A 13,776-nucleotide genomic window follows, 5' to 3' on the forward strand; every position below is an offset into this window, starting at 1 on the left:
TTCTCATGCGCGAGCTGGCTTTTCGCGAGAAGCGGGAGGAGCAGCTGCTCTGGGATCGTGTTTGCGACGTGTTTCTGGCGTGTTGGCGACGCGTTTCTAGTATCGTGCTTGCAACGTGTTTCTGACGTGTGTGCGACGTGTTTTTTTGTTGTTGAGTTGAGTTCGTTGTTCACTTTAGAAAATTGCCTTTTATGTGTGTGATTTTTTTCCCTGGGCTTCGTGCGTGCGAACAAGGTGTTTTATTGCCGTTTCGTGTTTTGCATTTGTTTGCCAGTTCACTATCCTTTTGTATCTATGTAATTATTCATCTCTCTCTCTCTCTCCCTCTCTCGTTTTCTCTTTCCCTTTCTCTTTCTCCTTCCCTGTGTTTGTGCATATTATTATATATATATATACTATAATATCTATATTATCATTATCTATATATATATATATATATATATATAATATAATATAACCATATATATATATATATATATATATATATATATATATATATATATATATATATATATATATATTGTGAAGGCGAGTTGTTTACCCAAGGAAAAGAGCTTCCAATGCAAACATTTAGCAGACCTCGTTCACCGGTGCGTGATATTGAAAGTGAAACTGGCATGTGTTTACGCGCGGATGATGCAAGCAATGCATTTTAGTTTGTGTTTGTTTGTGTGTTTTTGTTTGTTTATGTATTTCTGCTCACGTGCCCCTGTGCTCATGCCTAATCTTTCTCTCTCTCCACAGGTTTAACAGGATGCGTTGGCTGGGCGGGTGGGCGTGGCGTGTGGGCGGCGCAGTGGGTGTCATGTGGTTGGTGGGCGTGGCCCTGTTGGCTCCGCCCAGCCCCTCGTCGAGCGCTGGCGACCCTCGCCTCGCGCAGCGCCTCCAGCGGGCGGGTGCAGGAGGGCTGGACATCCTAAAGAACCAGACGATGACATCAGGCAGTCCTGCAGGACTTCACCACGAAGCAGGAGCTTGGCATTCTTCCTCATGTAGCCTTTCCTACAGCCTATCTGTTTTGGTCTATTAATCTAATCTGTTATCTGATATGTCTGTTTTTATCTGTCTTCCTAGCTATCCATATCTATCTAGGCTAGTAGCTAGATATACATTCATCTCTCTGTCTATCTAGATGTAAGTTTATCTGTCTTCCTAGATATTCCATCTATTCTATCTAGCTAGCTTATAAAATTCATCTCTCTGTCTATCTAGATGTATTGTTTATCTGTCTTCATAAGCTTATCCATCTATCTATACAGCTTGCTATACATTATTCTCTCTGTCTATCTATACTGCTTAATGTTTATCTGTCCTTCCCAGATATCCATCTATCTATCTAGCTAGCTATCCATTCATCTCTCTGTCTTTCTATTTTTTTCTTTATCTGTCTTCCTAGCTATCCATTCTATCTATCTATCTAGCTAGACATTCATCTCTCTGTCTTATCAGATGTATGTTTATCTGGTACTTCCTACCCTTTTTCCATCTATCTATCTATTAGCTCTATACATTCATCTCTCTGTCTATCTAGATGTATGTTTATCTGTCTTCCTACCTTTCCATCTATCTATCTATCTAGCTATACATTCATCTCTCTGTCTATCTAGATGTATGTTTATCTGTCTTCCTAGCTATCCATTTATCTATCTATATATCTATACATCCATCTGTCTGTCTATCTAGACGTATGTTTATCTGTCTTCCTACCTATCCATCTATCTATCTATCTACCTATCTATCTTTCTATCAATCTATCTATTTATAAGTCTATTATGTCAATCTATCACGATGGTGAAGATTATGATTGTGGTTTCCATATCATTATTATTATTATTATCATTATTATTATTATTATCATTATTATTGCTGTTGTTGTATTCCTTTTTTATCATCATCATCCCTCCCCCAGGCAAGTGAGCTCGCTGAACGGAGAGAGGCCTTGAACCGGGAAGAAAGGAGAGGCGCCCTCCCAACGCCCGCAACACGAGCCATAGTGGCGGAGCTGCAGAATGAAAGTTGGGGAACATGCTCAGGTATTGTTACAAACACGGCGGATGCACTGCTGCCACAAGACAGGTTTTTATCACCTAAGAGAGAGATGAAAAATACAGAGAAATTCAGTGTGTACAAACTTTTTTTTTATACGATTTTCTTTTTCCGTTGTCTTCTTTCCTTACTTTGTAGTTTTTTTCTGCACTGTGACCTTTTGTTTTTTTTGTCTTTAGAAGTGGTGGTGGTGGTAGTTCGATGTGACTATAAACTTGATATATTGGAGACTATTTATATATCTTTTTCGGTCTGTCTTATCCATCCCTTCCTTCCATTACTCTGAGTGAAATGAGAACGAGTGGTTTCTATTTATTCGTACTATATATATATAGATATATATTTTTCGATATATATATATATCTATATATATATATATATATTGTCTCTCTCACCCTCCCTCCTTCCTCCAGCCCTTACCCTCACCCCCTCCCGAAAAAAAATCATGTTAAGTGTATTTTAATGAATTCAGAACCCCCCCCCCCCCCCCCCACCTCTCTCTCTCTCTCTCTCTCTCTCTCTCTCTCTCTCTCGACTTCATAGCCCCTCCCCTCCCCATTCAACCACCTCCCCCCAAAAAAATAAAAATAAATAAATAAAAGTTGATTCCAATCGCCTCCGCCCTACAGGGACGTCGGACTTCACGCCCTCGCTGGAGTTCGAGCAGAGTCGGCGCCTGGTGGAGCGCGGCGTACAGGAGAGCTGGTGGTTCGTCTCCGACCAGCTGCAGCAGCTCCGCAAGAAGCTGGACGCCTTTGCTGACCACACGGCGCACATCGACCGCATTTTGGAGGAGGGGAGCGACCACGTCAGGTGCGACATGTGTTTTTTTTTTTTTTTTTTTTTTTTTTTTTTTTTTTTTTTTTTTTTTTGGGTGGGGGGGTGTATAGGGTGGGGTTTATTTATTGGGTAAGAGGGGTTTATTTATTTATCAAATAAAACACTGCTACAAAATGAAAGGAAAAACTCGCTACGTTTCGAATTTTTTTAATGAAAGTTCCTCATCAGGAGTAAGCAATCCAAAAATGGATTTTTTTTGGGATTGCTTACGTCTGATGAGGAACTTTCTTTAAAAAGTTCGAAACGTAGCGAGTTTTTCCTTTCATTTTGTAGCAGTGTTTTATTTTATAAGTGCACCTTACTGTGTTTATATAGGGAGAGAGGTTTAAAATGGTTTGATTTTTGGGGAGAGGGGTTTAAAGTGGTTTACTTTTTTTTTTTGGGGGGGGGCAGATGATTTGGTTTAATTTCCGTCTATTTTGAGGGGGGGTAATTGGTTTACTTTCGTTGGTAGTGGGTTTAAAGGGTTTATATTTTGTAGGGGGGAGGAAGACTTAATGGTTTACTTATAGAGGGATCTTTCTGATTGAGTATTTTTTTTCCTTTTTTTCATTTTTTTTTTTTCTTTTTTTCTTTTTTTTACAAAAAAAAATCCTCATATATATATATATATATATATATATATATATATATATATATATATATATATATATATCGTATCACAAATGTCATTTAGTCGTTTTACCTTACCTGGAAACTAGAACCAAAAAGTCACTACTATGAGTTCCTGTCACCATTATTATCCTTCCCGACGCTATCCTTTGCCTTGCATCCTCAGGGTCCTGCAATACGACCTCCTGCGCCTGAGCCAGCTGGACGGTCTCGGGACGTGGCGAGAGCAAGAGGCGGCTGACCTGAGTGCACTCATGCAGCGCAGATTGCACGCGCTGCAACATCCCAAGGATTGCGCCAAGGCCAGAAAATTGGTCTGCAACCTTAATAAGGTAATTATCTTTTGCGAGAGTGAATTTGTTATGGCATTTCCAACCGCAGGAACGGGCGGGGCGGGGCGGGGGGGGGGGGGGGGCCAATACGTTGTTTTGTTTTATTGTTTTTGTTTTTTTTTAGTAATGGTTTTGGCGGGTACTCTTTCTGTCCTGGTGGATGGGGTTAGAGAAGGGAAACGTTAGATCTTGAGGTTTTGATATGAATAATCTATGGTCATTTTCGTCTCTACTCAATTCTGTGGGTTTTTAATTATTTTCTATCATTATTTATGTAGTTTATTGGTTTCCGTCGCCGCAATTTGTATCTGTAATTCCTCATCTGATTAATTCTGCAGACAGCGTCCTATCTTCTCATCTCCTTCCTGCCGATTCCGACCGCTTTAATTAATAATCCCCGTCCTCCTCCTCTTCCTTCCTCCCTTCCTCCCTCCCTTCTTCTTCTTCCAGGGCTGCGGCTACGGGTGCCAGATCCACCACGTGGTCTACTGCTTCATCGTCGCCTACGGCACCAAGAGAACCCTCATCCTCAAGTCCCGGGGATGGCGCTACAACAAGGCCGGCTGGGAGGACGTGTTCCAGCCGCTCAGCGAGACGTGCACCGACCTCTCGGGATACACGCACTCGCATGGCAGGTAAGTAAGGGAATGTGAGTGTGTGTGTGTTGTGTGTGTTGTGTGTGTTGTCGTGTTTGAGTGTGTGTGTGTGTGTTGTGTGTTGTGAGTGTGTGTGAGTGTGAGTGTGTTGTGTTGGAGTGTGTGTGTGTTGTGAGTGTGTGTTGTGTGTGTGTTTGAGTGTGTGTGCCTGTTGTGAGTGTGTGTGTGTGTGTGTGAGTGTGTCGCGTGTGTGTGTGTGTGTGCTCATGTCGTGTGTGTGTGTGAGCTGTGTGTGATGTGTGTGTGTGTGTGTGTGTGTTTGGGTTGAGTGAGTGTGGAGTGTTGTGTGTGTGTGACTTCTTGTGTGTGTGTGTGTGTGTGTGTGAGTCGTGAGTGTGTGTGTGTCGTGAGTTTGTTGTGTGTGTGTGGTGTGAAGAATCATGTGTGCTGTGTGTGTGTGTGAGAGTGTGTGAGTGTGTTTGTGTGTGTGTGTGTGTAGTGAGTGAGTGTGGGTGTGTGTTGTGTGTGTGTGTGAGAGCGAGAGAGACGGAGCCGCGAGAGAGAGAGAGAAGGGAAGTGGAGGTGATGCGGTAAGAAGGGAGAAGAGATGAGAGAGAAGAGCGAGAGATGGAGAGAGGGAAGAGAGAGCGGAGAAATGAGGAGAGAAGAAGAGAGAGAGAGAGAGAGTGCGGAGGAGAGAGAGAAAGAGGAGAAGAGAGAGAGAGAGAGAGAGATAAGGAGAGAAAAAAGAGATGAGAGAGCGGCGAGAGATGAGAGGCGACGAACCGGAAGAGAGGGAGGAGGAGAGAGGAAGGACAGAGGGAGAAAGACCGAGAGAGGGAGAGAGAGGAGGGGACCGAGTCGGAGATGAGGAGAGAGAGAGAGAGAGGAGGAGAGAGGACGGGGAGGAGAGTAGAGGTAGAGAAGGGAGAGAGAGGAGAAGAGAAAAGAAAATTAGAGAAAAAAGGGAAGAGAAGAGAGGAGAAATACTAGGAAGAGGTGGAAAGAGAGGAGGAGAGAGAGGAGGAGAGGCCCCGGGGAGAGGAGAGGAGCGAGGAGAGAAATAAAGAGAGAGAGAGAGAGAGAAAAGGACAGGATAGAGAGAGAGGTAAGAGAGAGAACGAGGGGAGAGAGGAGAGACGAGAGGGATGAGGAGAGGGTGTGAGAGAGGGAGCAGGAGAGAGAGGAGAGAGGGACGAGGGACGAGAGGAGGCGGGAGAGAGAAGAGAGAGGAGGTGAGAGGACGATAGGTAGAGGGAGAGCGGGAGAGCGAGTGGGAGAGGGATTGAAGGGAGAGATGGAGAAAGAGATGAGAGCGGAGCGAGGGAGAGAGGAGAGAGAGAGAGCGCAAGAGGCGATAGAGAGCGCGAGAGAGATAGGACAGAGAGGATCTAGCGCTTGAGTATCTGTCGAGAGAAAGAAGAGAGGAGTGAGAAGTGCGATCGGAGAGGTGGAGAGGGAGAGAGAGAGGGAGAGAGAGACGGAGAGGAGAGACATGAAGAGAAGAGACGAGAGCGGGGAGAGAGAGAGGAGAGAAAGACCAGAGATAGAGAGAGTACGAGAGAGACAGAAGAGAGAGAGAGAGAAAATAAGACGAGAGAGAGAGAGAGAGAGCGAGAAGAATGCGAGAGAGAGAGGGAGAGGAGAGAAGGACGAGAGAGCAGAGAAGAGAGAGGAAGAGAGAGAGAGGGGAAGACAGAGAGAGAGGGGAGGAGAAGAGATGAGGAGGAGGAAGGAGAGAGAGCGAGAAGAGAGGAGAGACAGAGAGAGAGAGAGAGAGAGAAGAGAGAAGAGAGAGAGAGGAAGAGGAGAGAGAGAGACGAAGACAGAAGAGAGAGAGAGAGAGAGAGGAGGAGAGAGGGCGAGAGGAGAGGGAGAAGAGAGGGAGAGAGAGGGAGGACGAAGGAGAGGAGGGGACGAGAGAGAGAGAGAGAGAGAGAGAAAGAAAGAGACAGAGAGAAACAGGGACAGACAGAGAGAAGGAGAGAAAGATAGAGATAAAAAAATATGTATGTGTATATGTTTGCGTGTGTTAGTCTGTATATGTGTTCTCTATAGGTTCTACTTTTTAAAATCAAAGATTCAAATTAAAGAAACAAAATCCCAGCTCGCATCTATTCAGCAGAGATATTAAATCCGACACAACTCCCTCGAGTTCCTAAGCAAACGCATGCCCTCCACCTCACCTCACCGAAAGGACACCTCCCCCTCACTCCCCCTCCTACCCTTCCATCCCCCACACTCACCCTCATACCCTTCCATCCCCCGCACTCACCCTCCTACCACATCATATCCCCCCCACCACTCACCACATTACTATCCTTCATGGCCTCACTCCCCTCCTACCTCCTATCCCCCCCTCCATCTCACTATTTATCCTCACCGCCTCAGCACCCCCACCCTCTATCCCCCCCCCACCACTCACCCTATTTCTATCCTCAGGCCCTCACACACCTCCTACCACTTCCTATCCCCCCCCACACCACTCCCCCCACCACTCCATTCTATCTCATCGCCTCCACTCACCCTCCTACCCTCCTATCCCCCCCCCACCACTCACCATTCTATCCTCATGGCCTCACTCACCCTCCTACCCTCCTATCCCCCCCCACCACTCACTTTTCTATCCTCATCGCCTCTCTCCACCCTCCTACCCTTCCTATCCCCCTCAACTCCACCCCTCATAACCCTTCTACCACTCACCCCCCCACAACCACTATCCTCACCCAACTTCACCCAACACTCACTTTTCTATCCCATCATCGCCTTCACTCACCCATCCTACCCTCCTATCCTCCCCACCACCACTCACCATTCTATCCCTCTAGCTTTCAACTCACCCCCCTCCTACCCTCCTATCCCACCCCCCCACCACCTTCACCAGAGATTCTATCCTCATCGCTCACCTCACTCACCTCCTCCCTCCTATTCCCCCCCACCATCACCGATTCTATCCTCACTGCCCTCACTCACCCTCTACCCTCCTATCCCCCCCCACATAACCACTATTCTATTCCTCCATCGCAGTCACCTCACTCTACCCTCCTCCCCCCCCCCGCCCCTCACTATTCTATCCTCATCGCCTCACTCACCCTCCTACCCTCCTATCCCCCCCCACCACTCACTATTCTATCCTCATCGCCTCACTCACCCTCCTACCCTCCTATCCCCCCCCCCCACCACTCACTATTCTATTCCTACATCGCCTCCACTCACATACTTGCCGTCCTACCCTCCTATCCCCCCCCCCCCCCCACCACTCACCATTCTAATCCTCAATCGCCCTCACTCACCCTCCTACCCTCCTATCCCCCCCCCCACACAAACCCTCAACCATTCCTATCCTCCATCGCCTCACTCACACCAACCTCTTCCTACCCTTCTATATCCCCCCCAACCACCACTCACCATTCTATCCTCATGGCCTCACTCACCCTCCTTCCCTCCTATCCCCCCCCCACCACTCACTATTATATCCTCATCGCCTCACTCACCCTCCCTACCTCCTATCCACCCCACCACTCCACTATTCTATCATCATCGCCCTCATCACCTACCTACCTACCTATCCCCCCCCCACCACTCACTATTATCTATCACATACTATCCTCATGGCCTCACTCACCCTCCTACCCTCCTCCCCCCCCCACCACTCACCATTCTATCCTCATGGCCTCACTCACCCTCCTACCCTCCTATCCCCCCCCACCACTCACTATTCTATCCTCATCGCCTCACTCACCCTCCTACCCTCCTATCCTCCCCACCACCACTCACCATTCTATCCTCATCGCCTCACTCACCCTCCTACCCTCCTATCCCCCCCCACCACTCACTATTCTATCCTCACCGCCTCACTCACCCTCCTACCCTCCTATCCTCCCCCCACCACTCACTATTCTATCCTCATCGCCTCACTCACCTCTACTCCCCCCCCACCACTCACCATTCTATCCTCATCGCCTCACTCACCCTCCTACCCTCCTATCCCCCCCCACCACTCACCATTCTATCCTCATCGCCTCACTCACCCTCCTACCCTCCTATCCCCCCCCACCACTCACTATTCTATCCTCACCGCCTCACTCCCCCTCCTACCCTCCTATCCCCCCCCACCACTCACCATTCTATCCTCATCGCCTCACTCACCCTCCTACCCTCCTATCCCCCCCCCACCACTCACTATTCTATCCTCATCGCCTCACTCACCCTCCTACCCTCCTATCCCCCCCCACCACTCACTATTCTATCCTCATCGCCTCACTCACCCTCCTACCCTCCTATCCCCCCCCCACCACTCACCATTCTATCCTCATCGCCTCACTCACCCTCCTACCCTCCTACCCCCCCCCCTTCTTACCTTTACCCCCCCACACTCACCATCCTACCTTTATCCCCCCCACATTCACCATCCTATCTTTATCCCCCCCCCACCACTCATTATTCTATCCTCATCGCCTCACTCACCCTCCTACCCTCCTATCCCCCATACTCACCCTCCTACCCTCCTATCCCCCATACTCACCCTCCTACCCTCCTATCCCCCTTGCAGGATCGAACGAGACCCAGGTGGTGGACCTCCCGATCATCGACACGCTGTCCCAGAGACCTCCTTACCTCCCGCTGGCCATCCCGCGGGACATCTCGGATCGCCTGACGCGGCTGCACGGGGACCCGGCCGCCTGGTGGGTCGGCCAGTTCCTCAAGTACATGCTCAAGCCGCAGCCCAAGACGCAGGAGATGCTCGACAGCATGGCCGACTCGCTGGGATTCCAGAAGCCGATCGTGGGGTGAGTTGGCTGGGATGGCGGGGTGGCGGGGTGGTGGGGTGGCGGGGTGGTGGGGTGGCTCGCGTTTGTTTTTTGGCGCTTGGGTGGGGAGGGGGTGGGGGTGGATAGGCTTGGGGTTGGGGTGGAGGGGTGGGGAGGGGGTTTTCTAGGGGGGGGGGGGTGTTGGAGGGATTTTAAAGGCCATGGGGTATTAGATGTTATGTTCGATTAAATGGGTATTTTTGAGACACGCACAAGCACACGAACATTGGGGAGGGGGTGCACACAGACGCACGCACACACACACGCACGCACGCACGCACGCACGCACGCACGCACTCACGCACGCACGCACGCACACACACACACACACACACACACACACACACACACACACACACACACACACACACACACACACACACACACACACACGTACACACACACGTACACACACACACACACACACACAAGCAAGCAAGCAAGCAAACGAACAAAAAATGATATATTAATAAACAGACAGACAAACCAAACCCCCCCACGGAGGTTGTTAATTCCTGTGTGCCGATCCCAGGGTCCACGTGCGGAGAACGGACAAAGTTGGCACCGAGGCCGCCTACCATTCCATAGACGAGTACATGAGGCACGTCGGGGAGTACTACAAGGCGTTGAGTTTACGCCAGCCCGACGTCATCAAGAGGGTCTACCTGGCGTCCGACGATCCCACTGTCATTAACGAAGCCCAAAAGAAGTAAGTTTTTTTTTCTTCTTCTTCTTCTTCTTCTTTAATTTTTTTTTTTTTTTTTTTTTTTTTTTTTTTTTTTTTTTTTTTTTTTTTTTTTTGTATAGCAGTTGTATCGTAACGTAAGCTCTAAAACAAATGAATGAAGTCGGTAGTTTTTTGTTGAAGTGCTTAGTTTTTTTTCCCACGAAAGAACACCACTTTATTTTTAAAACATAAGATAACGATTGCATTCACAATGATAGATGGATTCTAATGAAGGAAAACCTCCTTAGTTTGCTCACATATTATTATCTTTCTAACTGCATTCACGGTGATAAAATAAGCCTAACAAGGACCACCACCTTACAGATTCCCTGATTATACGTTCATCGGTGACTCGAACATCGCGCGGACTGCAGCCGTTGCAACGCGCTATACTGATGCCTCACTCAAGGGCATTATTGCAGACATTCACTTCTTGTCACTCACCGATTACCTAGTTTGCACATTCTCATCCCAGGTAAGTGGATGCGTTCTGAAAGGGGACATCAAGTGTGCACTGTAGCCACCCTCCCTCCCTGTATATACATTCATTTTATGGATCTGTTACGTCATATGAGTCTATTCTGAGATAGTAATGTCACTTATGGTGTAAGTTTTTTATTTGTTCTAATATGGAACTATATTTTTACCATTCAAATATGCAAAGTAGATGGATGTACTTCTCTAAAGAAATGGCATCCAGTCATTAGAGATACTTGTATGTACCAGGAAAATGTATTGTTATATATATAGTTGTATATTTTAAGTTGCTGTTGCATTGAATTTTGTAAAGGACTAGCAAAGGAAGACTGCACTATAGGATATGAGTGGGATGTATTGACAGTTTGATACAGGAGGTCCCCATCAGGATCCCTCTAATGGAGTTATTGCAGGACAAAGCGTATTGCGTATTAGGTTATATATTTGTATCTATATTATAGCTCTAAGGACCTCTTGTCTGAGGACCAAAGCAGTCTTTGTATACAATAACACTAGTCTTTTGCAGTTTTGAAATAATTTTGGTCGCTTGCATTAAGAGGGACACTTAATTTAGTGGTGAAATATGTGCGATATGCAGTGAAGGTAATCACCTCGTAAACTCCTTATTTACACAGCTGTACCTGATTAGGCTTACACTTGATTGCAGGTTTGTCGCATAGCATATGAAATTATGCAGACGTTACACCCAGATGCATCCAGTTTCTACCGATCCCTGGATGATATTTATTACTACGGTGGGCAAAATTCGCACAATCAAAGGGCGAGATTCCCACACACCCCACGCAAGTAAGTGCTTTACAAAGTCTGTATATATATTACTTTGAGAAATAGTAGTAAAACTGATATATCCATAGTATTAGTAGTTTTTAGCACAAGGGAATATAGCAACCATACTTACAATACAATGGGACTAAATTGTTTTATGAAATGTGTAATTGAAGGATACAGCTCCAAGCATGCTTTATTTACTTGGTGTGAATGTATCTTTCAACTGTGAGGAAGCAGGAGAACAGAAACAGGAGGAGGGGAGGAAAAATTCACTTGCTATATCATGCATTCAGGCATCATACAAGGCTTCCTAGCTCCTAGGATTCAGGGCATTGAGAATTGGCTGAGAAAAATCCCTTCCTCCCTGTGTGTTTTCTCTCTCTCTCTCTCTCTCTCTCTCTCTCTCTCTCTCTCTCTCTCTCTCTCTCTCTCTCTCTCTCTCTCTCTCTCTCTCTCTCTCTCTCTCTCTCTCTCTCTCTCTCTCTCTCTCTCTCTCTCTATCTATCTCTATCTCTATCTCTATCTCTCTCTCTAAACACAGCAGTTGGCAAGAAATGATGTTAGAGGACACATTTTCTTCTTTTCTGTGCATGTGTGTGTGTGTGTGTACATGTGGGTACATGTATAAACAATTATATCATTGTATTTTTGTTTTCTCAACAGATCAGATGAGATGATTCTGAAAGTTGGTGATGTTGTGGGAATTGCGGGTAACCACTGGAACGGTTATTCTAAGGGCGTCAGCAGGAGAACACGGCAAAACGCCCTCTATCCGTCGTACAAGATGGAAGAAATTGTCGACATAGCGGATTTCCCATCATACGCCGAAAGTGATAAAAATGGAACATGAATCATAGGAAATACATAGTTTTTTTTTTTTTTTTTTTTTTCTTTAGATAGATTATAGCTGTCAAATTATCTTGAGATATATATATTATTTTGTGATATATTTTAAACACCCACTCTATTATGGTGAGATTCTTTCTTATAATGAATGAAATCAGGGATATGTTTTAGCTCCTTCTTTCCGTTACATTGAGTTCAAGGAGTGGCTCTGAAGTAAAATTTACCCGTGCAGGAGAAAGGGATTTGTGCGTTTCTCTCACTGTATCCCAGTTTGAGGCATTAGGGAGGCACACTCTAGTTTTATTACATGATAAACTGGTACACAAGGGGTGTTTGTTACATGTCCGTTGTTTCTCGTACCTTCTCCCTCCCACATGTAAAATGCATTATTATTTTCATGTGATTTTATGTTATTTATTTGAAGTGGCTAAAGGAGCAGATGTGTGTGGAAATAAATTATGAAAAGAAAAGAGTTAAAAAGGACACCCAGCATCCTTACATTTGTTCCGCGAAATTGAGATAACAAGAACGTCTATAAAAACATAGAAAGAAATGTATATAGTATAGTTGTGTATATATGTAAATAATATTCACTAGTATCAATTGTATTAGTGTCAACATTAATTCACTCCACAATTATCTTGATATTGTAAAGGTAAGAAGTATTTTATTTTAAGATCAATTAAAGAAAAGCAATTCTTGAAATATTCCAGGAAAGTAAAATATTCTGTTGATGGCTTGGCGTTCCTTTCTCTCCCCCCCCCCCCTCCCTCCCTTTTTCCTTCGTGCATAATATAGTTTTTTTATATATGAAAGAAGAAAAAAAAATTGGTGCTGACAGAGTGTTTATGTTAACTTCTGTATGTGTTAATGAAGAAACTGATTGTTTAAATGTATTAATGATAATGATATGATTGTGAGCTCCTCTCCTTGTATGATGTCTAATGAGCAGTTGTAACCCGTTTTTTGTATTTCCTAATAGTGTTCATCTTCAACAACAACTTCATTGTACATTCCTGTTTTATAGAAAAAAAAAAAGATTGTATGAAATTGTAAAAAAATAAAGAACAAAAAGCGACGTGTGACTTTTAATAATCTCCAACTAATAAGCATTTGCATCATGCTAATCTACATCATTTGCACCAAAACCTTTCAACTTATAATCAAACTGCAACTTAATCACTTCAGATTAGCTGACTTAATACAATGGTGTCATTAAAGTAATTAAACCCATGCATGATTTAGTGTAGATTTAAAACAACAATGGCCGGGATCTTCGACAAATGGCCGTTTTATTTTTAAACTTAGTAACTGCCTAAATATATCATTATTAACGGCCTGAATGTATTATATATATATATATATATATTATATATATCTATATATATACTATATATATATATATATTTAAATATTATATATATATATATATATATATATATATATATATATATTATATATATATATTATATATATGTAGATATATATATATTTATATATATATATATCTATATATATATGATAATATATATATATATATATATAATACATTCAGGCCGTTAATTATGATATATTTAGGCATATATACATATATACATATATATATATATATATATTAATTTCTTGTTTGCTATCCAGGGGTTTACCTCTCCAATATAGTAAGTGACCATCATTTAGTCATTTCTGTCTTCTAACTTCAG

General features: G+C 44.6%; 1 protein-coding gene across 1 annotated transcript; it reads left to right on the forward strand.

The window, feature by feature from the left end:
• The first annotated feature begins 739 nt into the window (after positions 1-739).
• On the forward strand, positions 740-13,148 carry LOC122251889 (alpha-(1,6)-fucosyltransferase 8). The gene is given in 11 exon segments (XM_086553038.1): positions 740-936; positions 938-992; positions 1,910-2,033; positions 2,649-2,859; positions 3,665-3,830; positions 4,281-4,461; positions 8,979-9,216; positions 9,770-9,946; positions 10,289-10,439; positions 11,109-11,248; positions 11,894-13,148. Coding segments are annotated over 11 exon segments (1,812 nt in total). The 5' UTR covers positions 740-754; the 3' UTR covers positions 12,081-13,148.
• The last annotated feature ends 628 nt before the right edge of the window (positions 13,149-13,776 follow it).

This window comes from Penaeus japonicus, unplaced genomic scaffold (genome assembly GCF_977035675.1).
Source record: "Penaeus japonicus unplaced genomic scaffold, GWHDUDI00000001_assembly GWHDUDI00000027, whole genome shotgun sequence".
Taxonomy (NCBI): domain Eukaryota; kingdom Metazoa; phylum Arthropoda; class Malacostraca; order Decapoda; family Penaeidae; genus Penaeus; species Penaeus japonicus.